General features: G+C 39.7%; 1 protein-coding gene across 1 annotated transcript in view; it reads right to left on the bottom strand.

Moving 5' to 3' along the window:
- man1a1 (mannosidase, alpha, class 1A, member 1) overlaps positions 1–25,600 on the bottom strand; it is a 152,308-nt gene that overhangs the window by 28,004 nt on the left and 98,704 nt on the right. The window contains exon 5 of the mRNA XM_040018055.1: positions 11,467–11,561. Within this exon, the coding sequence (XP_039873989.1) occupies positions 11,467–11,561 (95 nt within the window). The remainder of the gene's footprint in view (positions 1–11,466; positions 11,562–25,600) is intronic.

Genomic DNA, 25,600 nt, shown 5'->3' with positions numbered 1-25,600 from the left:
TAAAGAAGACACGGAAATCACTTCAATTTGTTACAGATCAAAGTGAAATTAATTTGACTGCTGATTTGATTAATCACACATTTCAGTACTTACGCCCTTTTTTTGTGCAGTACAATTAACAAATGCCATGAATATAACACTATGCTTAAATTACTGAATCAGTTCTGTGTTTGGATGAATAATCTCACTTCTTTCATTCTTAGCAAAGCATGCGATGCATGTTAGAAACAAAGCTTCAGGGCTAAAAAATAAAGCTAACGTGTGGTTCCTCTAACGGCCACTTGACGTTGACTCTAAGAAATCCTCAGACTCTCGTGTTAAAATGTCCAACTTTAGAGTACTAAAAAGCATTTTACTACCAGTTTCAAAGAAACAGTTTTAGTCTCTGTGTTCAGTTTTAAAAACAGCTACTGAAACAAATTTGCACTGGGTGAAATGATGGTGAAAAATCTGCTTCACAGACGTTCACATTGATTCTTGTGAGCACCCAGAGCAATGTGATTACTCTGGGTGCTCTTGGCTTGAAGAAAAGACAATAAAACTGTAGGACTGTTTTGGTAAGTTCTACAAATCTGTTCCTGTTGGTTTTTGTGAGCAAATCTTCGTGGGTTTCCAAAAACAATCCAGAAACTGTATTTATGTGATTAAACACTGTAAGAGATCAGGTAGTGGTAGTCTTTACCTGGGGAATTCAAATAATTCGTAATAATTGTGAAGGTAATCGGTGCCATAATTAAAAAATAATCATAATTGCACTGAAAATTACCCTCCACATTTAGCCAGATACTAAATTAAGGTGCAAATTAACATGAGGCTGTTTTGGATGACCTTTTCCCTTTTGCAAACTTTATTTTTAAATGTTTTTCTCCTGGCTTTTTCTTACACAAAAGAGGCTGCTCTGGTAATTACAAAAGAAAGTTTGGACAGCATTTTGTGCTGTTGTAGCCAAACAACATGGAGACCTATCAACAGCGAGATCCAGGTCACATCCATTAGAAGAGTGAAATCTCGAAGGGTGGTGAGATAGATGAGATGCTTAACAGTCTATTAATATTAATGCTAGCTCTGTAGCTAGGGACCAAAGATGTTGCCGTCAAGTAAAACACAGAGCTGCTTGTCCTATGTGAGCATAGACATGTGATTTATTTCCTAAAGCACATGTGTTCTCCTGGTGAGACTAATTTTGTGTGAATGGGGCTAAAGGCTGACTCTTTGCTGTTGGCTGCTTGCAGAAACAGTTCAGTGTGAACAAATGCGTGGATGAAATGATGTATTAATGCTCATAAACTCAATAATTTGGGGTCAGAGACCCGGCTCTGCTCCATTTTGGACTAAATTAACCTGTGGAGGAACACTTTGTTATCGCTATTCTGATAGAAACCAGTCCCCTCCTGTACTGGGACTGGAAACTGGCCTCCATCCATCCATTGGCATACAGAACAATGCATCTGTCTTAGACTATTTGAGTCTACTGTTGTATTTGACTACTGATGCAAATGTCCTAGTGGTTCAGTTTCCAGGGCCCTGTTGACAACAGCATGCTCTACATCCCATTTCTCACATGGCATGTAATAGGACTTATTAGCTCTAATCTTTGAAACACATTATTTAGTTTATGCAGTCTTTGCACTACAATACATAAAGTGCAATATTATAAAAACGTTGTACAACTGGTCAAAGTTCCGCCTCAGCTGGCTTTCGTCCTAATTTGCAGAAAATTTTCACCCATGATGTCTAATCCAAAATGATAACCGAGTTCTCCCTGTTGCCTGTTTTTCATTTTTTTGTGATCTCAGTGGGCTTCATTTCCACAACAGCGAGGGGTATGAAGGTTCATATTAAACTCTGGATGAATATAAAGTCTCGGTTTATTGAATTCAGTTCTCGAACAGTCACAGCGGTGCTTCTCACTTCTCATCGACATGCTGGCTTTTGATAAAATGTTGTGCCGATGAGCCACGCTTTATACCAAACAGTAATATTAGAGTGCAGCACACTGAAAAACGTTTGGTTATTCTCTTTAAAAACCAAGCTGTAAATGTTAATCAATTTGCTACTGTGACCTAGAACTAGAGGACTTTCAGAGATTATATGAGGCTTACATCCGCGTATTAAAGCCGATATTGAACTTTCATTATAAGTTAAGAAGATGAGCCAACATGATCCACCTCTGATAGGAGTGATAGGATGCAGTTTGTTTGTTTAACAGGAACTCTTTTTTAAATTAATTTCCTTGCCTCACATTTCCCCTTTTATATTCATTAAGGGGCAGATATTATGCCATGCAGAATTTAATCCCAGTAATATCTCTCTGTTAAACAGAACAGATTATATCACACTACGTACATTTGACTATTAATCATTCAGTCCAATCAGGACGCAGAACACAATGCACAGTAAAAAAAACAAAACAAAACAAAAAAAAAACAGCATGCAAAATTGCACACACAAAAAATCGTTATAGCGAGGTACCACTGTACTTGATTATCTGATTATCAGCAAATGTGAGCACATTTTTGCTGTTTGCTGGTCTGCAGCATTCAGGTGTGTGTTAACACAATGCCAAAACATTCCCGGGAGTGGACTTTCCAGCAAATTCAACCCATGCAAAAAATTTTTTTTTTTTTACAAAAAACCCAAGTGCTACACAGACTCTACAGGCCTCAGTTAGCTCATGATGATACCATTAGAAAGGCAAAAAACAAGTACGGGTTGTTTGGAAAGACTGCCAGGAGAAAGAGTCCGCTCTGAAAAGGTTTATGATGTTTGTGGTTCCAGTTCTGATTATATCCAGAAGTGAAAGAACGTCAACTAAATGTGGCCAGACTGTTATTATTTTTCTCAGGTAAGAAAAAAAAACTTCACTTTTGTCCACTTTCCAACTCAATCTAAAGCTAAACATAACCTCAAAGGTGCACTCTGCAGTTTTCCAACAAACAAATTCTTACCTTCAAAAATACACAATGTGTGTCTTGAAAGTCTAGTTCTGGTTTTGACCATTTTGCTGCCTTTGGTGCTAATCATGCTAACGTCCTTAACCTCCCTACCCCAAAGACTCCGGAGCATTGTCGTGCATTACATTATATATGCTTCAAGACCAACTTAGTTCACTACATTTAAGTTCACTATGGGGATAGCTAGGGGCTCAAGGGTTGCATGCAACAAATAAAGATCCAAAGCCTCAGCCCAGAAAACAAGTCATTACAAAACGATGCCACTGTGAATTCAAATAGTCTGCATTGGAGGACATGTTCCCATCCTCTTGGTGTCTTGTCCAATGCTCTTATCATTCAACCTCTAACGCCCACAGCTATTTCCTGGCCAGCTGCAAAACAACAAATCATAGCCTGCTAGTTTTCTAACCCTCCAGTGAATTCTGCAGAGCCAAAAAACAGAGGTTTTAATTCTGTGGTGCCAAGCTATAACCTGGAAAAACAGAAAAAGCAATACATCTCCATAAATTAGCATGTCACACCAGGCAGTGCCCTCTCACGCTCCTCTAAAATTATGTCAGGAAGCACTCCAATTCATTTGTACTCTGTAGCTGGGTGAGGCCAATACTTTGGCCCAGTTCTCTTTGTTGTTTTCTCTGGAAAGCCTTTCACTGTCCTCCATCTCATCTTTGCCACGACCTCTCTTACCTCTCCTTTTCCTCTCGATTTCCTTTGCTGTACATCTCTTCCTCTGCATCTTAAAATCTATCGTACTTTCCCTACGGCCAAAGAGAAAATGTGAATTGCGATAGATTCACAGTTAGCAACTTAATTAGAGCCCTTAAATCATGGCTGCCTTCCACCGCCTCAGGTTACAACTGAGGAGAGCTGCACTGAGAATGGATGTCTGGCTTTGTGTAGCTTGTTCTTTAAAGAAATCTCTGTACATCCCGAACGCTAGCCTTTTCTTTGTTTTAAAAACGTGCTTTGTGAGAGTGCATTGCTGCTGCATATATCTGTGTGTATTAATAACTGAGGCCAAAACAGAGGTGCTGTCATTTGCTCATCCAGATGCATACGACCCTAAAACTTTAGATGACAGCTGCAGGAATGAAACTACACTAAAAGAGCTCATTGCACTACACTTATTAATTTAGTCACATAGCAATGCCGATACTGAAACTTAAACTCTTCTTCTTCTACCTGCTGCCTTTAGGGGTCACCACAGCTGCCTTAATCTCTCCCTGTCCCTGGCATTACCATCACTAACCATCTTGCTGTGAGGCGACAACTCCCTGCACTGCAGTGCCACCCTACAGCCTATTGCCATATGCTGAGATTTATCCAGCATTCTCATCGACACTGTTTGATATTAACTGAACACACTGCTGTTTGTATTGTCTCAAAAAGATCAGTACTGATTGGCCTCTTTCTCATAGTTCATTTCTAATTCACTCCAATTAGCCAGCCTTTTCTGCATTTAATGTTGCACTCAGTTAAAGTAGTGCTATTAAACTGCTATAATGTTAATTGTGAGGCACAGCAGGAACAGCTGTGTTGGTCTAAGTACATCTCTGTGCACACAGTGGGTGACATGACACAGAGAGACGGACACGGTGAGTTTATTTTCCTCTTTATATCAGGGAGAGATCATGAGTCATGGTGACTGCTGTTCACACGCGGCACAGAGCTAAGTAGCCGACCATAATCCATAATTACTCGACGTAAATGGACGGGTATCAGCTGAACAGTTAAACCAGCAAGTTTCGACGTTTGCCTGGTTCTTTATTGTCTTTTTAAATCTTTATTTAATCTCCTTTTATATGTGGAAAACTGCTAACGGCAAGACTTGTACCTGGAGTTAGCCTTTGTGTAGTAAAAAGGGCAGAGCAGCCCAAAGTGCTTCAAATACACTGCATTTGAATCCAGTGAATATGTGACACAGCAGGGAATTTGGGCATGAGAGAATTTGTATTTTCTTACACTTATTTTTCTTGCTTCTTATTACCCTCAACCTCTTGATCTTGGTTGTTTACTGGTTTCTCTGCTGCTGCTATGCTGATGACATTCAGCACTTAGCACTCTTCCAGCACTCTTGTAGCTCTAAATTAAAATATGAGCTAGCTGCTTTAGATATTGTTCATCAGTCTCTGCTAAGCAAAGAATTTCCAGACATGCTCTGGATTAACAAGTTAATTTTCCTATCGCATCGAGAAGAAAGGGCTCCATGACAGAGTGGCACTACAGGGTCACCCAGTGTGACACCCTCACTAGGCTGCACTAATAGAGCCGTTCTCAAATGCAGACCTATTAATCAAACTCCAAGACCCAAAGAGCTCAGGATTGATAGCTTCAGTCCCAGAGCCAAGAGCTGAAGGAGCAAATTTGCCTCAAGCTGACAGTTTTTTCGAAAATACTTTCCTCTCTGAGATAAGGAAACGGAACGAGGGTTAGTTTTAACTTTGCAACGTCATGAAGATGATGACATTGCTTTTAGGAGCAGTTCGCCTGGAAAGCAAACACTTCCCCACAAGTTGCTCCGTTTTCTAATGCAGAGGGCTGTGGTGGGGGAGCCACTTCAGAGATGTATACAGCTCTTTGATTCAGTCTGAAAAAGGCAAAAAGATTCACATTTTCCCATAAATTCATCCCACGGTGTCAGACCTCACATATAAATACCTGTTCAGAGGTACCACTTAACATTTCAGCATGATTTCTTTGCCACTTGTCATTTTAACCAAGTCTTTTGTTGGAATGGTGATGCAGATTCGAGCACTTTTTAAATGCCTTACTGCCAATCAGAGGTGTGCGTGTGTGTGGGAAGCAATCATCACCATGATGCCTGTAGAGAGGAATGAGCAGCTAATTTCAGGGTGGAGCACGGATCCAGATACCTCAGCAAAACCTAACACATACACACACACACACACACCGACACACATTTACACAATGCCTCATCCCATTAAGGCCAGTCAGTATGCAGTGCAGTGGGAGTGATTTGCAAGGGCTTTATCAGTCTGAATGTTAATAGAAGAGCTATGGGACTTACTGGCCAAAGCAGATAACGACTGGGAAACCAGTGTGTGTGTGTGCATGTGTGCGTTTGTGTGTGTGTGCCTGTGTGTAAAAAAGTTAGAGAAAGTGTCAGAGGAAAAGGGAAATTAGTTTAGTTGGTACAGCGCAGTTATATGTTGTCGGTTGCTAAAGCACAGCAACTAAATACTACACACTGTATTCTGCACTATACACAGAGACATGCACATGCAAACAAAACTCATTGCATTAGGTTAAAGTATTTTGGCTTGCACACGTGCCAGTGTGAACATAGTACATTTCTGTGTACTCTATATTTGGATTAAAACCCAATCGATGTAGTGGTTTTAAGACGGATGCAGATATCTGGGCCAGATTTAATAAGATATGCAACAGGGTCATCTGCAAAAAGTGTGTTTGTGAGTTCCTACCACTTACATCAATCTTGTAGATAAAATCCAGTTAAACATAACGATATTTTCTAGTTACTTACACAGCACAAATAAAGTTATTCTTTCCCAAAACCCTTTCATCACTACCCACCTTATAATATCTCGATTCAGTAACTCAGTGTTAATTAAGGGGCACGCTGCAAAGGTAGACGATGAGTCATGCTATTCTAAGAAATGAAAATATGAGTAATCTATTTCTTAAAGACTGTTATGTGCTTAGCGTATTCCCTTTCCCTTTTTCTTAAATATAAAAACAACATTAACTACAAAAAATTGAATTAAGCACGCAGAACAAATCAGAAGCACCAAAAAGGGAAAAAATAATCATGTCAAATGCAAAAACTAGTTTAGAGGAGCACTACCCCAGCCTTCTCAGTGATGCACCTCTTCACCTTCTCAAATATTTAAAGCTCATTTCAGGGACAATTGTGTCTCTGTCCATCTGGCTGCAGTCCTGCCCTAACACGCCCCAATCTGCAGCAGATCAACCGGAAAAAAAAATCATTTGGATCTTAGCAGCATTTTCCACTTGGTTAGTAGCAATCAATGAGTTGATGTACAAACTAAAGGTCACGGGGGGTCGGAGAGGAAGGCCGGGCCAGCCTTTGACTCTGTATGAGGAACTGTTGATTTATTGGATATTGCAAGCAAGCTGATCCACCTTCAAGTGCCTTTTGAAGATAAATCAGCTGGACATCAAGACAAAATTTCTCACGTTGATGAATTATTCCTTTACATTCTCTGACGGCCTTCAAAACCTTCCATCGTCCTTTGTTCCTGGTGGCTTGTCATTCAGAGGATGAGACATGTGATCACCTCTTATGACCTTTCATAAATTAGATTTTTCTGTAATGAATTTGCAACATCTCTATTTAAACTTTGGTCTCTACACACCATAATGATCCACGACAAGCAGATACGCAGATTTTAGTTTCAGGTTTTAAATGTTAAAGTGAAAAAAGAAAAGCTTTTTTTTTTTTTACTTTACTTACAGCCATGAAACTAATGTTAGAGCTACTGAATGCATCATTGGTATTTCAATTGGTTCCCTCTAGGGTTTACTTTCAATTTGCAGTTCTGTCTGCCACTGGGTACAAATTCTCCAGGGGAAAAGGATAACACTTTTCCCCCAGTAGGTACTGGTATTGTTCCCTAGCTGAAATGGTAGATGGGGGAGTAACTATGGAAACTCTACATGCTGCCAAAAGAAGAAAAAAAGTCCAGCATAAAGGGAAGGTGAAGCGAGGGTGTGACAGAAACAAAAAGCAAACAAAGAGTGGAAAGAAGAAAACAAATAAAGAGCTACACACCGGTATATTCAGATCTGTTCCTATTTTATGATTACCATGTTAACACGTACTGAACATACCCAACCAGACAGTGAGTGATTTCAACCTGATGTTCAGATTTTCTTTTGAGATTTAGTGAGATAAAAATGATCTCAAACATTTCATTTCCAAAATACTCCCAATAGAACCCAGTAAAACACCCTGATTCTTTGAAATGTTAACACGTGCTGTGTTCAGGCCAAAGATTTTATCTTTAGAAATTAACTAAATGCAGCTCCGCAGGTTTATCTTAAGCCTTTATTAATTTGTCTGAACACACTCGTAATTCCCAAAGGAAACGCAGCAAAAACCTTTCCAAAGTGAGGACATCGCATTTATCTTGTTTTCTGAAATTAACACAGGGCCATTGAGCAAACAAGGTTCACTTGGTATAGAAGCAATAAGATGTTTTAAACTGTGGCCTTATTTCTTATGGTCTCTCTTGGGCTCTGCAGATAGCTGCAGGGCAGAGCGATGAAAGGCTACCGACAGGGAATACAAAGAACAAGGCCATGGAGTGGAGTGGACTTGGAGTACACATCCTGAAACAGAAGGAGATACTGGGTCACTGTAGATAAGATGGATGGCCTGAACAAGGACAGAAATACAAGGGACTGGGATGTGAGAAAAAACTTTAAAGAAAAGAAATGGAGGAGAATAAAGGAATGGAGTGTAAAACAGAGAAGGGAGGACGGGGGGATAAAGGGAGAGATGATTCAGTAATTGGGCCTCGTTTGCAAGCGTGTTTTACAGATTTATTTTACCTCAATCTGGGTCAAGGTTGCATGGGCAGTATTCTAACTCAAAACTATCCTACTTCAAAAGCACTTTCAATTTTTCTTCTCAACTTCTCATTTCTAAAATCTTTTGATCTCTTCTTGCTTCGTTTCTCTCTGACCTGCACATAGTGAATTAAACATAATCTAACTTTGACTGAGTGCTGTTTATCCCACAGATCATTCAGAGCCGTCACTCTGAGTTTAGGATCTCTGCAACTGACCTCTACCTCTCTCTCTAGCTGTATAATGTCTACATGGTCTAATTTCCTCAATAGACTGTTTTAATGATGTTTTAACAACAAAAGAAATGAAATAACTAACATTTTCAAAGCACAGATGAGTTTTTATCACCAGAGAGACATATTGATAACACTTGTCTGATATGTATGAGTGGATATGGAAGTTTAGATTTATAGTTTTATATATCTTCTGGGTCTTTACATAACTCAGGATTGGATTAAAAGCTACCATAAACCCCATTGTCTGTTGGATTACATTACGCTTGCCACTGATGGTTCTGCTGATCTTTTATGATATATCAATACAATAGCATAGGGATTCCCAGATGGTGCATATCTGCAACAGTAGGAAGGGGAGGAAACAGATATATTGAAATGATCTTGAAAGCTTTTATAAAAAGATTATAAAGAATAGCTTGCATTCTTGTACTCAGTTTATTTTAAGGATTCACAACCTCACAGATGGCTGCAATGATCAGTGTCTCTAGCTGATCCCACTGGAGGAGTTGAACAAATACCACTCTAATTCACATTACAGTTAACAAATACTATAGTCACACTAGGGAAAACAGTAGTTGCCAGGACCAGAACCACTTGCAGTCAGTTTCTGTCTTCAAGTCCCTTCAAGTGGAGTCCCTTACTGGAAAGAGAAGTGTTGCAGTCAGGTTGCCCTCATCATCTGAGAATAACTGCAGTCAGCCCAAGTCAGACTTGTTACAATACAAAAAAACAAGGACATACACCTATCAGCCGAAACCACGATAAATGTCAACTTGCGTCTGTGTGTCAGTGAAACAACACAACTGGCTGATAGGTTTTTCAGTTCAGATGGTGGTTGGATATTTGGGGCCAGAGTTCAGTCCACTACCATCGCTGTGCTTACCGAATTTGCTGTAACCCAAAGATTTTCTGTTCAGGGTTCACTGAGTACCATGGCCCTGTCCCTATATCTCTTGTACAATCATGGAATACAAAGAAACCTAACACCTTTTACAAAGTCTGGCCCTGTAAGGAGTTCTTCCTTTGGCTCATTCTTCTGTTAAGGTAAGAACCAAGGTGTCTGTTAGCAAGTATACAAAAACTAAAAGACAAAGTTTATGAAATCTAGGTGGCGAGGAATTGGATAGGGAAAGGAAGAACCCATTTTATGGCAAATCTGGATCATTTGAAAAACAACTTAATTAAAATTGTTCTTCTCAAAAAAGAATCCATTAGTGTTGCAAAGAAACCAACTTCCCAACATCTTTATAATGCTAATCTGTCAATTTCATAGACAAGAAAAAAAAAATTAGCTTAAAAATAGCAGTTTAATAGCCTACATTCTCTGTTGCTCTGTATATTTGTTACTGTAATTTGTTTCCAGAGTTATTTGAGTATGTGTGTGTGCGTGTGTGTGTGTGTGTATGTAGGAATATGGGGTTGTGCTTGTGTGGTTCTAAGCTATCATAACTCAGTCATGCAGGTAAAGTCATCATCAACAGCAATCTGCTCAGGCCTCTGGGGATCACGTATGTGTGCAGAGCCACATACATGTGCACAGACATGAACACACACTCACTCACTTACTCACTCACTCTCCCTGGGGTATTTCTCACTTCAGGGAAGAGGACAAGGCGGGCAGAGTCCATTCACCCATACAGACAGAGAGAAAATTAATTTGTTACAGCGCGCTTATCGTCATGACAACCTGCCTTTTAATTAACGGGCTGACAAACAGCCTGGATGTCATGTCTCTCTTTGGGGAACGACTGATAGAAAGAAAATAGTGCTCTCCTCATCATGTGTGACTGACAGAAGGACTGTAGCAAAAAATAGTTGCAGACCTCTAATTGTTTTTATACAGAGATACTCATATTTTCATATTAAAGACCCCAAAATGTTATGTGCTTATTGGTTGGAATTTATTTTAATTGCTTTATAGTTCTAATTTTGGCATTGTGCACATTTTATTTTATATATATATATATAAAAATAAAACTGTGTTCTTAGCACATTTCTTTTCTTGGACTCTGCTTGAGTAGCTTTGCATGACTGAGAGTCCAAAATAATCCCTACTTATTTTAACCCTCTAATCGCTCGGTTCATCCATCATCTGAAATGCAGCATTTTAGCTCCTCACCTTAAACAAAGGTTTGAACAGCAGGTTCAACCCACAGGTGAGACACCTGTGATTTATATATGACCTTATTAATAAAGTCAAATTAAAGCAATTTTTTAAAGCAAACCAGTAATGACTGTTACTTGGAAATTAGATGAGTGAAAAAAAAATCGGTTTTTAGATTCTTAAAATCAGTTTATATCTCTGCAAATGGAAAAAATGTTAAAATAGCAGTATGAGGGGTTTTTTTTATATGGAGGAGGTTTTGGTGGAGCACAAAGAGGGTTTCAGCCAGAGGAAAGGAAACATCACCAGCACTGCCATGTAACTAGCCTGTAACCCCAACCTCTTTGGGTTTGTCTTTTCCAGTGCAGTTTAGTTTCAAGGATGAAGCCCTGGATGCAAAAAAATCAAACAGTTTCTGTCTGACAAGTTTGCTCTGTCATGTAAGACTAAAGCATTTCAGCTCAGTGTGTGCGAGTGGAACAGAGAGGGGTAGACCATAGCGCTCCTTAAAGCATCAGGCCATCAAAACAGACCTGCTGCCTGAAAGTGGACTGCTGGGAGACAAAGAGCAAGTGTGTGTGCTGTCTGTTTGTTTTACCTCTTGAGGTTAAGCAGAGCCCAGGGGATGCCGGTGGGCGTTTTGAATGCAGGCAGCAGCTTCTCGCCCAACTCCACTGCCTTTCTGCGAAACACCTGAGAAAGAAACAGAACAAAAACAAGCAAGTCATTACAAGATGGTTCGAGCAGCTGATGCATGCCTCTACATTTCCTTGAATTTTCAGCAGAAAATATAATTCAACATTTGCAAATCTCCATCTCTGCTCAAAATCCAAGGCTTACACCTGTAGCTCAGTGCTTCCCCCATCCTTCCACTCTTTATCCCTTTATTCCAGGCTTTTCCTCTTTCCTGTCTGCTTCCTTTTATCCCTGTAATGTTTTTGCCAGTATCTTTCCTTGCCTGCTTTACTGTTGCTTGGAGCTATACTGATGTTTTCCATGTGTAATGTGAGGAAACTTTAGCCCATTTAGTTGTTTAAAACGTCGCTGACTCAACATAGATATCTTAAAAACAGTTTCTCACTACAAAAAAACTGATTTATGGCTCTCCAGCTTACGTCTAATTCACCATTTTGCCATTATATAGCCAGCAATGTTTCGTTTCCCCTCTATTTAATGTGTTCCTGCTGCTTTCACCAAACTGATTGCCCAAAGAAAGTAAGATTTGCAACTCTATCACAATCTGTGAGGCTAAAAGGAGAAAACCGCTTAACTTTAGCTTAAATGTGAAAGCAAAACACATCTTAAAAAAACAAAACAAAAAAACAACCACAAAACCAGCAGTGAGTCAGCCTTCCATCCAGAGAAAGCCAGACTCGCGGATCTTTGATCTCCTCTCATCCCTTCGGTATCTTTCAGGGTGAGACATCACAGCCTGTGCTGGTAAACACAAGCCTGTGGTGTGTATTTAAGTGTACTAACATCAATTTACACAGTTACGGACTGCTAGAGTTGAATTTTCAATGCATGTAACCTTCAGATCCATTTGGACCCACCACAGAGGCCCAGTGTGGCTTTAAATAGTGTCATGAATATTCAACCTGAAAACAAGAGCAAATACACCTGGAGCTCAGACCTGCAGGAAACTGGGAAATGATGCCCTATAAAAGTGGATTTGTGCACTTTTAACTCTTTCAATTTCCACAGGAATGAATAATGCTCATTCTTCTTAGATTAATATGGTAATATCTGGTGTTTTTCCTGGATGTCTACCACTCCTTGGTTGTTTGCAGTACTGTGTAACAGCCTAAAAGCGTGACGTAAGACTTGATTTGTTTTTTAACCTGTATAAAACTTGTGCTAATCACGTTCTTGGTTCCACTTTTTTTTAAGCACAGTTCAGGTGTTTTTTCTGCTGCAACACAACAGCAAATTTCCTCCTTGACTGGTGATCTCTTATCAAGTGCATTTAAATTCCCAGTCTAATCTTTTGTGTTAGCAAATCTGACAAGACAGCTTTGTAGCAGTTCTAGCCGAGGGCTTTGGTTGTCTCCAAGGTGTCTGATTTTGTTGGCCGTAAAAGTGAAGTGTACTTCCATATTTGGCTTCTGGTGTGAGTGTACTAAAGCAGTAAAGATGAAATGGGATTTGGCCTAAGACGTAGTGGACAGTTTGACACTGCTGCCAGGGTTTCAGCGGCTTGACTCAAACTGGTGCTGCTGCCCACTGACACGAATGAGAATGGCTTCATGTCCTGTTAATGCAGCCCACATGGATTTGGACTTTTTTCTTATAACTTGACTCTAGGTGTAGAATTAAGTGGCACCTGTCCCACAGATTCAAGTCAATCAGATCCTGCCACACCTCTCATGAACAGCACTTCTGAATCCTCTTGTTTTTGTGCTGTTAGGAGAGTTTTTATTGAGACCACAAAATGTTAAAAATCAGAAAGCTTCAAAGGGTTATTGCTAAAAAAAAATAAATCTTTTGAACATTCATGACCAGTGCAAGACAGAAAATGTGAAATCTGTGATAGATCATCGGAATTTCATAGGACTTGACTTGCTTGGTTTCCCCACAGTAACTTGGGATTTGAAGGTTAAGACTTTAGACTTGTTTGTGACTCGCACATGTGAGACTTATTCCCACTTCTGGGAGCTGCCTTAGTTCATAAGGGGAGAAAAAAACAACAACACCAGAGATGTTTCTTGTTGAAATGTGTGACTGAACTGCATAGCGCTATTTCTTTCAACCAGAGGCTGCTATGTAGCTCGCAGTCTTGCAACAAGGTAGAAAATATATGTAAAGTTTTGCCATTCAAAGCCAGTTCAAGCTTATTTGAATTTAATAGCACATGCAGATTTTCATGTTCACAGTATTAAGATGGAGTTGCTGTCTCCATCTTGATGTTTTTGAAACCAGATGTCACCAGCAGTGTACAGTTAGCCACAAATACCTAAAGGAGATTAATTCGCCAGCTTTCCTCCAATATTTTGTGACTGACGCTGTGAAATAATTGGCTGATGATGATGATCACCCCAAATTGGTATTTAATCACCATGAATAAAGGACCGACTAACTATCCAACTACTGCTAATGAGCTCTGTTGTTATTATTCATGCATTATTCTACTATATGTGGAAATGTGTCTTTTTACACACACATTGAGTCAGAGACAGTGCAGTATCACACTGCGTCATGAGCTGGCAGCTCTGTACTCGAGGGATCAGCCACTCAGCGGGGTCTGAGAGACGGGGGCAGGAGGGAGAAAAAGATTTGCGAAGAAGAAAAGCTCAAGAGGCCACTCGTCAAAACAATGTGGCAACTCTATGACTTTCTCCTCAAAATTCAGAGGCAGGAAAGGTTACTGAGAGTTAAAGTAGTGAGAGAGGTAACAGAAATGTGGCCAAAATTAACTGCTGGCATTCTGGGAATAAATGTCAGATATCCTCGTGTGAGACGGAGCAACGTGTCGATGTGTTTGACACCGTCAAGATGAGCCATGTTTCTCCTATTACATTTTTGTCCGCCTGACATGCAGACAGAGACTGATAGGCTACACCTGAGTATTTCCAATATATCAGACTTTATGAGGTCTACCAAATATTGACACACATTTCTTTATATTTCATATATTTTTAATTTGACTAAATTGAAGGAACTGAGTCTTTAGCCAGAGCTAAAAGAAATGTAACATGTTTTGCTAAGTGAAGATTAAATTAATTCTTTTTATTTATACATTACCAGAAAAAACACAAAAGTTAATAGATTTTTTTAATATAAAGTAACAGAGATTCATAAAAAGATGAAAAAAGTGATGAGAAAAGCCAGGAGATATTTCTTACCAGGCTGAACAAACATGTTTACTCTTTATTACACGTGCACACCTAAATCTGAGTTATTACCTAACAGTGCATGCTAAATTCAGTAGACTTTGAGTCTCGAGTTTCGAATGGGTTAGTTTCAAATCACCAGTGTTTTACATTCCTACAGTGGAGGAAATTCAGAGTAGTAGCTCGGTAAAAATACCGAGGACAAAATGCTTGTATGAGATGAGGAAAACTGGCTTTTTAACACTTCAAGAACCTCTTGAGGCGTATCAACTTGAAAATCTACAGTTACCAACCCAATATCATAACAAAATGTATAATAGATGTAACGTGTAATCTGCAAAACATGAAATGGACACGCATGCAGATGTTGCATTACCAGCAGGGGGAGATAAAATACTTAAAGCCACAAAGTTGGCAATGAGCAAAAAACATACAGCGTACATTCGTTCCAGGTTACTTAATGCATAGAAACCATTAAGCTAGGCGGCGAATGTGTATTTAAGTGTAAATGCGTTAATATCTGTTTAAACACTTTCCTGAAATTATTTCATGCTGGCTTAAAATGAAATATCTAAACTATCTCCCTCTACTGGAAGAAAAAAATATGGATAATTTTAATTCTTTTTTTTGCTCCTGTGACTTCTTCTCACGGATCGGAAAATCAGTTAAGAAAGTGGATGGATGGAGTTTGGATGGTGGAGGACTTAAAAATGATTTCAAGAACATGCACATTGCCGAGAGGGATATTAACAAGAATTTGAGAAACAGCAAAGCAGCCAGATCTGAAAGTCGATGTTTTCTGTTAAAAAATTCCCTTAAAGATTACGGATTCTTGTGCAGGATTCATGGCATGAGCAAAAAAGAATTTAACAGATGAAAACATTGATATATCCGCTCATACGGGTTCCTTCTGTATTCCAAGGAGACTTTCACAATGCAGTACTTTCAAGCCAAGATGTTTGATGGCACTGTGGACACCGAAATGCGTGTGTGTTTAGCTGGCTGCGCAGTGGGAGCAGAGCCGTGTCGTAACAAGGCATCAGATCGCAGTGATTAATGCCTTTAATAATGCTAGAAGCACACTGAGGGGAAGAATAAAAACACTCCCAGGGATGCGCCCAAGAATGAATTAAACACACTCCGCGTCCAAGGCCATCAAGCAAGCTGCCAACAAGCTTTAATAAGTACTACAGAAAGCGAAAAGCACACGCAAAACCTGTGGCTGATGTCAGTAGTAAAAGCTGATGTTGATAATCACATTTCACACCTCGATGCTTCTGACAGCAAAGGCTTCAGGAAAACACACCAGTGTGTTTGTTTGCATATGTTAACCCTAGCAAATGGATGAAACACATATCAGCATCCAATAACTCATGATGCATCTGCTTTAGAGACGTGAAAATAGATCAATCTGCACACCAAACAGCTCAAGTACCAGGATTTTTCTGTGTGCCCTTTACGGCGAGACAACCTGGTCATGTGAACAAGCACATAGCTGTGTTAAATACAGAATATTATGATGTATAACTATATCAAATAGTTAAAAAAAGAGTATTCATCTTTTCATATTTAATAAACAGTCAGTCATTACGATAGGTTTTCAAAAAGCGGTATTATTTTCGCATTTGAAAATGGCTCCTGTCATGGCCACTCAAGGCCTGCTCGAAAAGCGAGTCAATCTCCATTAAACACAATGTTACAAGGTCCAATTTTTTAATAACTCATTTGTTTAATTTGTATTAAGGTTTAAAGTGTGCATTAAGGGAGTTGCTACTTCAACTGAAAAGCAGCTTATACCTGCTAGCTGTCTGCTAGGCTTCATCTCTGAATGGGGTTTAAAGAGGTCAACGCTCCATCAACACTTGCAATATAAAGTGTAATATATTTGACCACATGTTTCAGCCTGTGGCCTTCATCAGGGTCATCAACAACCAATCCCAAAACACGCTGGTCAAGTAATAAAGCTGCTCTTTATACTGCGAGTGTTGCTGGAGCTTTAGAGCCTCTTTAGAGCCTTGTTCTTCTCCATGAACCTTGGAAGTAGGTGAAGCTGTGTCAGAAACTTCTATTCTGAATGTGACACACTCCCATGGTTTTCATGCAATGAAACCGTTAACAAAGGAGGTAGAAAGAAGGAAAATTTACTCTACTTTCCTCCCATTAGATGTGTTAGTCTTTGGTCTTTAGTCTACAAATGAGTTATTCAAAGATCTCGTCAGAGTGAATACAAGGGAGTAGAAATGATGGTTGAACATTGATTTCTTGAGCTCAGTGTGAAAAGCTAGTGGTTGAAATCGTGACATTGTCCTATACTTAAACACATGCTGAGACATTCACTGAACATCAGCCACTGAATCAGGTTTAACTAAATGAGGCAGGGAATGTGAGAGCATCAGGCCCGTCAATACAGCTTTTACACAAAGAAGACTGATTTATTTCCACAGGGTAAAGACTGGCTATCACCACTGTCAACAAATGAGGCGGCCACCTGTCAATGAGGTGTAAAACACAGGCATTAACACTGATATGCGTGTTTTGCTCTCTGGAACGATCGAGATTTAGATCTCAGGAACACTAAAGAAACAAAAACGAGAAAGATGACGTCAGTGAGTCCTGCAGTGAAATACGAAACATTATTAAAAATAGCCTGTTAAAATTACAGACAACAGCCTCAATTAATTTGGAGTTTACCAACCGAACTGCTAAGCAACATAAATAAAAAGGACTCAAGTACAGGAACAATAAATGAGAACTACTAATTAGGCTGGCTGCAAGCAAATGTTCAGCATATCCAAATTATTTAAACCAATTAAAGTGAAAGATGGCAAAGTACTTATTGTAAATTCACGCGTTTAAAAGTCTTTCCAAGATTACCTAAAGCTATCAACCATAAGTGAAGAATCAATGGCTGTGACAGCATGTCCAGAACATCACTGTGTTGTGTTGAAGATTGTTGAAGAGGATTACTTACATTTAAACAGTTAAGCAATTGGAACATCAAAGAAATATAAAATATATAAAATATATATAAAATATATATATTAGTTTTTGATTTGCTCTCAAGTTATTTCACATTTATTTCTCTATGGTAACAAACTTTATCCTTGGAAAACTTAATGTTTATAGTATTTCTGGCATTTCGTTAGGCCAAATAATTAATAATTTAATGGAGAAAAAAATAGCTTCTTTATCAATAATTAAATAGTTATTTATTTTTTGCAGCTCTGTATGGGATAAAGTTGAGCTCAAGAATGAAGTTTTAAGCTAAGCTCTTAAACCGTATGTTGCTGTAGCGTTTCAAAAATGAGGGAGTGATGAGTAAATTTTGCCTAAGGTTGTTACAAAAGATGGTAGATGATAGAACATGCAGAATTTAAGCAGACATCAGCCATGCTTGTGTAAAAGCTGCCTTAACTGTGTGGAGAAGATAATGGCCCTCGTAACAACCTTAAGCTTCACCTGGTTCAGTAATCTCCGAGTAGAGAATAACTAACATAGTGTTAGTGTGTTTTCCTGTTGTGAGTATAGCTGACAGGTGTGCGCACTTATATGAATGAGATAAATTAGATTTATTATGTTTTTGGTCAGAGTTAAAGTCATTTATAAGATTCAGGTTATGTTTAGAGTGAGGAGACGACAGTGGAAGGTGGAACCAAGGACCTTAAATTTTAAGTATGGGTGTTCAGTCAATCAAACCTCCGCCTCTTCTCTAACCACATATGTTTGCAGTGTGTGTGTTTTGCGTGTACGATTATGTGTTGCAGTCCGCGGGGAGTCGCTTGGACAGCTCCCTAACTAAGATGAATCACCCAGCCAAGCCTCTGGGTGACCAGCAGGCATTCTGGGACACGTGGCCCAGATTACAGCGGCGTCTGTGGGGACGGCGCGAGCCGACACCTCCCTCCCTCCCAGATCCTGACATGCTACCCTCTTCTCCTCCCCTCTGTCCTTCCTCACCACCTCCGTCTTTCTTCCTCATTTCACTGACAGTGCTCATCATTGCTAAACACCTGATGAAAATTGATTTATTCCTTTGTCTCCCCCCTTTTCCCCCCTTTCCCATCTTCAATTCAAATTTCTACTCATGCATATATAACACTCACATTTTATCTCATTCCTTTTCTTTCATTTCCTGCCCTGTATCTGCTCTGTTATCTTGGCAATAAACAAAACTGAAAAGCATCCTCACCCAGATGTATTTACAGACACATGACTAGTTCATGATTAATTTAAAGACTGTTTTTTGTTTTTATTCAGCCATCTGTCACTGATTATTAAGTAGCTTAAAACACAGGTTCCCAAAGCTGTGGATTTGGGGTTTGATGTGGTTCTTTTCTGTTGTTGTTTCTTCCTGCCTTACTGTCTGTCTTTGTCTGTAAAAACAAACTCAATGCAGCAGGCCAACACAGTTTGACTGATTGGCGAGATCAATTTCCAGCACTGCATCGACACCCTGTGTCATGAATACGAGTTAATAGCATCAGAATGGAGCTATAAGAAACCACCTTTACAAACTTCTTTTTACACCGTCCAGTCCGACTTTAAACAAATGGTTTAAATGGTGATGATGTGGGATGTCCATAGAACTCGGTTGACATGTGGCGTTAACGTGTGATCTGTACCTGGCAAAACATGGGTTTTTATTGTTATTAAACACATGGTTTTACATCACTACAAGCAGACTCCAACTGCCCAACCCACCACTGTGCCGGGACCTTTAGCTTTCTGTGAGGCCGCTGGTTTTAAACAGTCCACCCTCACCTCCCTGTATATCTCTTCAATTTTCCCTCCGAAATATAAAGATTTTCTCTTTCCTAACTGACAATTAAACACCCAATTTTTAATTCTTCCTGTACCACACAGCATTTCCTACCCTGTACGTGGGGCTGCACATCTAGCGCAGAGTTAAAAGGACACAGAAGTGTGATGTTTGTTCACTTCATGAATTAATTAATCCATTCAGCGATGAGTGCAGACTGAATATGGAAAACATAAGCGAGTGTACGACTGAGTGTCAGCTGAAGGAGGCCCGTTTGGAGACTGCTGCCCTGACAGCTGTATTGGAGAGGCTTGCACACAAACCACTCTGAGGAGGTGACAGCTTTCGGTAGTTAAGAAGCCTGCTGTTGTGTGAATGGTTGCTCTTGTCCTCCTTGCTCTCTCTCTCTCTCTCTGTCTGTGTCCGTCTCACTCGCTCGCTCACTCTGGGTTTAATAACTTGCTTCGAGGAAGGAAAAAGTAGGATGAATGAGGGAAGAAAAACAAATACGGATTTGAGATGGGAGATGGAATCGTAATCATTTAAGCAAAGCAAATGGGAAGGAGCGAAACTAAGAACAGAAAAAAAATGCCAGTATTGATTTACATGTTGTCTGATATGCAAATAAAAGTAACACCGTACAAAGTTCTGCAAAAAGCCCGGACTATAACTTACTGAGTCATCTGTGTGGGTCAGAGCAGAGTCTGAACTCATAACCTTGAATTACAACAGGAGGAAGCAACGCTGGCAATGCAAATACCTGCAAGGTATAAAAACATTTCCGGGCAGGATGCCTCAGGGTGGAATATAAACCAGCGTAACTGATGGTTTTTACAGGGAACTCTCCTCCAAGTCTATCTAAATGATATGGAAATACTGAGAAAAAGGAACTTCAGCAGTACAGTTCACTGGTATATGCTGGCACCTTCCTGACCCCATGAATGCATTTGCTCTTACAGCATGTTTTCCTTCCCCCTCCAGGGTCACTTTGGTGTTAAAAGGTGGATCTGTCCAGACTACACCTCGGAAAAAAAAAAAAATCCTTTTACTGTCCAAAATAATTAAACTCTGACTCACCCCCAACTACTAAAGAGCCCTGCAGGTGAAGCAGTTTGAATGCTAATGAGACTGGATGGAGAAAATGGAGAGAGAGCAACTCCAGAGTTATTGTGCTGTTTCGGCAGGGGCCACCTGTCAGCCATGATAACACACAAAAGGGTATACAAACCTCTCGTTTAGAGGGTCGGCTGTTAGCGTAAAAGGTGACGGCGAATGAAACATGTTGACAGAGAGATTGTTGATATGAGCTATAATGTATGCAAGTTGTCCTTTGTGGTCTGTGTCCCAAATGTCACCCAGTGACAGTGAACATTTCACTGTTATTGTGAGAATAAATAGTGTAATATGAAGGAACAACAACCAATAATGCAATAATCTACAAATATTTAACGCCTGCATTTAACTGGAAAAAGTGAAAAGATGAGAGAGTCAAGCGCTGCAAAGGTCTGAAAGGTCTTTTTGGAGCCCTTACACATTGCTTATGTAGGGTAAGGGCAAAAAAAAAGGTCAAATTTCTCATAATTAATGAGGTTGTAACACTGACGTACGTATGTATGTATTTAGAAGAAAGAAGAAAAGAAGACTGCAGGAGAAAACTGTTCAGTCGTTTAAGGAAAACATTTCTCAACCAAAGATTGCAAGAATTTTGGGACATTATTTATGAGACATAATATAATTAAAAATTTACAGGATCAAGAGAAAGGGACCAGGCTAAAAGAGAAACCGTGCTCCATTGGGACCGGATACTGACGGCCCCTGCATTGTTTGCTTTAGCATGAAAATTAAAACAAAGTTGTGTTAGATTTGTCGCAGTCTTCTAATGAATATCATGTGTCACAACTAAGAAGAAAAAAAAAAGAATAGAAGTTAAAAAGGGAAACAAAGCAGTCGCTGAGGGGTTTGTCCTCAAGGTTTTCGAGGAACCTTTGTGCTCCTGCTGTGATATATAATGGAAATGGCAGTGAAGACAGAGTAAAACTGTCTCCAAGTTTAAACTTGTGTCTAGGCCAAGTTAAAAAGAGAAAACGAGAAATGCATGGCAAGCCTAAACAACATCAAAGCAGGCCGCGCGCCAGCAGTTGTGGCGTCACTTTTGGCACCCGCCACCGTTCGTGATGGTGACAACAGTAAGCATACACTGATTGCAAGGCAGTAAATTGCACTTAAAAAGACACGATGAGTTACGGAAATCACAGCACGGGAACACTTCTAAGAACCACTGCCAGAAGCTCACCGCTGCATTTACAACAATTTAAAACTACCATCTTCTTTGGGCCCAAGCTCATTTAAAATGGATCAATCAAAAATCTAAAATTTGGACACTTTATTAGACATAAGAAATTTGAAGACTTTTAACCATAGACTGACTAAATATGTACATTAAATACAAATCAGTAGTAGACACAAAACAGAACTTTTGGCCTCTGAAACTTGAGATCTTGTTGTTTTCAAACCCCTCCTTTCAGATTGTCATCTTCTGTGTGCTGTTTTGAATCCAGCAGAATAATGTACGGATGTTTTATTGACCGTACTCTGTACTAATGACTGGCTAAATTCACCAAGTGCGCTGACAGAGTCGAATGCAGCTCTGAGTTTTAAAAAACAAAAGCAAAACAGATGCCGCTCACTGTTGGCTAATCTATTGGCCCTAATTCAATACAACTTGGGCCAGACGTTAAGCCTGGAGGTACTGTATAGCAGCTGAGAGCAGACTGGTCTTCACTTAGTAATTAGCCTTCCGTGCTGGAGCTCCTTTAAAGGCTCCCATCTTCTTTCATCTCGCTATGTTCAGTATAATTAAAGCCACTACATGCTTCTTGAGTTTATTCTAAAAGCGTACTATGACAGAACATATAATGAATGTGGCCTTTTTGTGTTTCTCATGCATCCGTTTTCCACGGTGTATGAATGCGGTACATATAAGCACGCACAAAGTTAGCACAATGCTCCACTCATTGTATCCACCCTGAAAGAAGGGCCTCCGCTGTCATGTTCTCCACCACTGCTTTTAATTTTTACTACATTAAACAAATCGGGATCATAATGTCACATCTCTGGTTGGCAGCCATAACAGCGATGCCATTCATGAGAACTTTTAAAGGGCACGCAGTTTTTGTTTATGCAAATCTATTTTTTTTCTTCTGCTGTTATTTCAAACATTACTCATCTATTAGTGAATCTAGTGTAATTCATAGAAGAAAAAGAAAAGTTTCAAATACACTCTGTTAACAGGTATTAAGGCAATAAAAAAAAAAAAGAAAAAACAAGGAAATGCTGAGCTCATGTCAGTCAAACAAAGATGGCAGAAAATTTCTGGATCACCTCTGGCTTCACAGCTGGAAGCCTTTCTCGAGTCTGACACTTGATAGGAGAAGCAGAATCTCTTTCTAAGACGGGTAAAACCTTTGGCTTTATCTTCCATCTCAAAAGTAGCAATCCTCGCCTTGTGTATTAAAAAATAAAACACACACGCACATACACACATGTGCGTGCACAGGTGCAAAGAGGATCGACTGACGTTATTATTTCCTCTGCTCTCTCGTGGCACAGTCGGTGCTGACTCGGCACACTTTTGACAGTCAGCTCTTTTGACGGCGCTGGTATGGAAATGAAGACGATCGGGAGAAAGCGAATTTACATAGAAAATTGCCGTCTCTGTAGGAAAGTTACAGGGGAGGAGTGCACAATTGGATGGGCTGGAGGGATAAAAACTGCAATGTGAGCATCAAGCAGTAATTTTAGGTTAATGCTCTGCTGCAATGAGCGTTTACTTTTGTCATGCAAAAAGCCTTTTGTATCGATTTCCTGTATCACTATAGTACTTTTTTTTTAAGGATCGATGTCTAAAACTAATCAATTCATTTTGAAATGTAAGAAAAAAGTCAGAGGACACTGCGTGTTGTTTGTCAGCAGAAGAGTTTTATATCACTCAGGGAGAGTAATGAAGTGTCTAGTCTGGTGGGAGGATGGGAATCAGTTCAGACGGGAGATCTCATATCTAGCTCGCGTCTGGATCCAGCTGAGACACACTGCGGTTCACACCTGATATTCTGATTTTAAATGCACAAGTGGCTACTTGTGATTGGATTTTTGCTTCCCTGCTCACATTTGATTTTACCTGTCGAAGGGGGAAAGAAAACAACAACATTCAACTGCTGACAAACAGAAAACAGTTCTGAGCCCAGCAGCAGGGGAAGAGGGCTGTGTTGGAAATATGCATATTAAAACATGGCGGCTTCATCCTGGTGTGGTTTGCATGACCTGTGAAAGATGTTTTTGTAGTCTGGTAAGATTGACCAGGATTTTCATAAATAGAATTTTTAATTATCAAAGTTGTAGTCACCCACCCTCTCGAGGGCCTAGTTTGAGTCAGGAAAAATGCTGATTATCATCTTAAACAGAATTTTTTTAATAAGCCAACACTCCCAGCTTCACGAAACATCTCCCATCTAATCTTTTTGCCCGTAACCTGTGATTAAGGTCCATTCACCAGCCTCAGCAGCCACTTTCCGAATAACCAGGAAGCATACGAACTCAAACGAGTTAATTCAAACAATGCTCAATAATTCAAATGGAAATATTCTCAAACATAAAACAAAAAGTAGAGATGAAAAAGAGACAGAGTCAGAGTGAATAAGCGTTCAATGTAGTGAGGTATCATTTAAATGTCGATGTGGAAAGTCTGTATTGTCAGAGAACAGGACTGAGCTAAAAGGCTGGAAGGCTTGCATGTGATAGAAAATGTCAAATATTCACACGCACACTTCCCCAAGGCCAAAAATCATAAACAAGCTGACTCACCCCAGGAAAAGCAAAACTAACTCATTTCACAGCTCAAACACCTGAAATTGGTCTTCCACATTCTGTTGTGTGATATTTGTCACACATATTTATTTAAGATCATTTCTGGGGGTGACATTTGGCTAAATAGGGAATAAAATGCAGGGGCAGAGCAGGAGCAACGTCATGCACAAAAGGCCTGACCACTGATGGGATTTACACCCACATGGTAACCCAACCTCGTGGGCATCTGGGCGCCTCTAATATGAGAAAAGGGAGCTTGTAAAGTGCTGCGAACCACAAGAGAACCGATGACCTGGTTTGTTCAGCGTGGTGACAAATAAGCTACAGACCTGATTTTCAAAAGGTATAATAAATCGAAAGAATTAAAATGGATCACACGCGGGACTAAATGTCACAGAGTCTCTGGCAAATGTCAGTCAATGCAAACGTCTGTGGCGAGACCTTCTTGTTAAAGGTCTGCGATAAGAAAAATTAGGCTTTCAAGCAAAAAGACATGCCCTAGTGGATGGTTTGATTGATTAAAATAACAGAAAAGATATTTCCATATTTTGAAACAACACCCCCCAAAAAAGTTTAAAAAGTTTAATTCTCTTGTGAAACCACTCAGTTCTTGGTGTCTTTTTGCCTACCAAAAAAACACCCTAAACCAAAACAAAACATAGCAAGCTTATAGGGGTTTCTTGCAAGTGACAGACTGAAAGTCTACAGAGAACAGTTTGCGTTTAGACGACTGGTAAATTTAGACACAGACAACAAACATCAAAATCAATGCCTTACTCCAGGCTTTTTGTAAAGACACAACAGCTCCGAGGAATTTACTTTAAATCCGGCCAACAGGATTCTGTCTCCGCCTTTGATAACTGTCATTTTGACACAACCACAAAACTTCGTGTTTTTTTTTTAACTTTGATGCACCAACATCTTAGTCAAATGTAACAGCAACAGCCTAAACATAACATCTTCAATGAAGACCATCAGTGGAAATAATGTTTAACGGAGTGCAGCTAAATGAACTAAGGGAGTGCACAGTGAGTGGGAAACAAGGTACGAAACAAGGTGCGTCCTTGTCAGTTTTGTTGGCTAACACAAAAAAAGGGAGGGCGCACACTGTGGTTAAATGCATTAACAATGAGGTAAAAAAAAAACAACCAACAAAAAAAGAAACAGAACACATTTTTTAAAAAGGTGCTAACTTGAAAAACAAAGCATTTAATGAGGCTAATGGATAATGACAATAAAACCGGAGGCATGTTGTGATCTGGACATTCAGTATGCAGTGA

Source organism: Simochromis diagramma, unplaced genomic scaffold (genome assembly GCF_900408965.1).
Source record: "Simochromis diagramma unplaced genomic scaffold, fSimDia1.1 OVJJ01000802.1, whole genome shotgun sequence".
Taxonomy (NCBI): domain Eukaryota; kingdom Metazoa; phylum Chordata; class Actinopteri; order Cichliformes; family Cichlidae; genus Simochromis; species Simochromis diagramma.
Note: the sequence above shows the minus strand (reverse complement) of the source record. Positions and strands in the feature narration are given on the sequence as shown.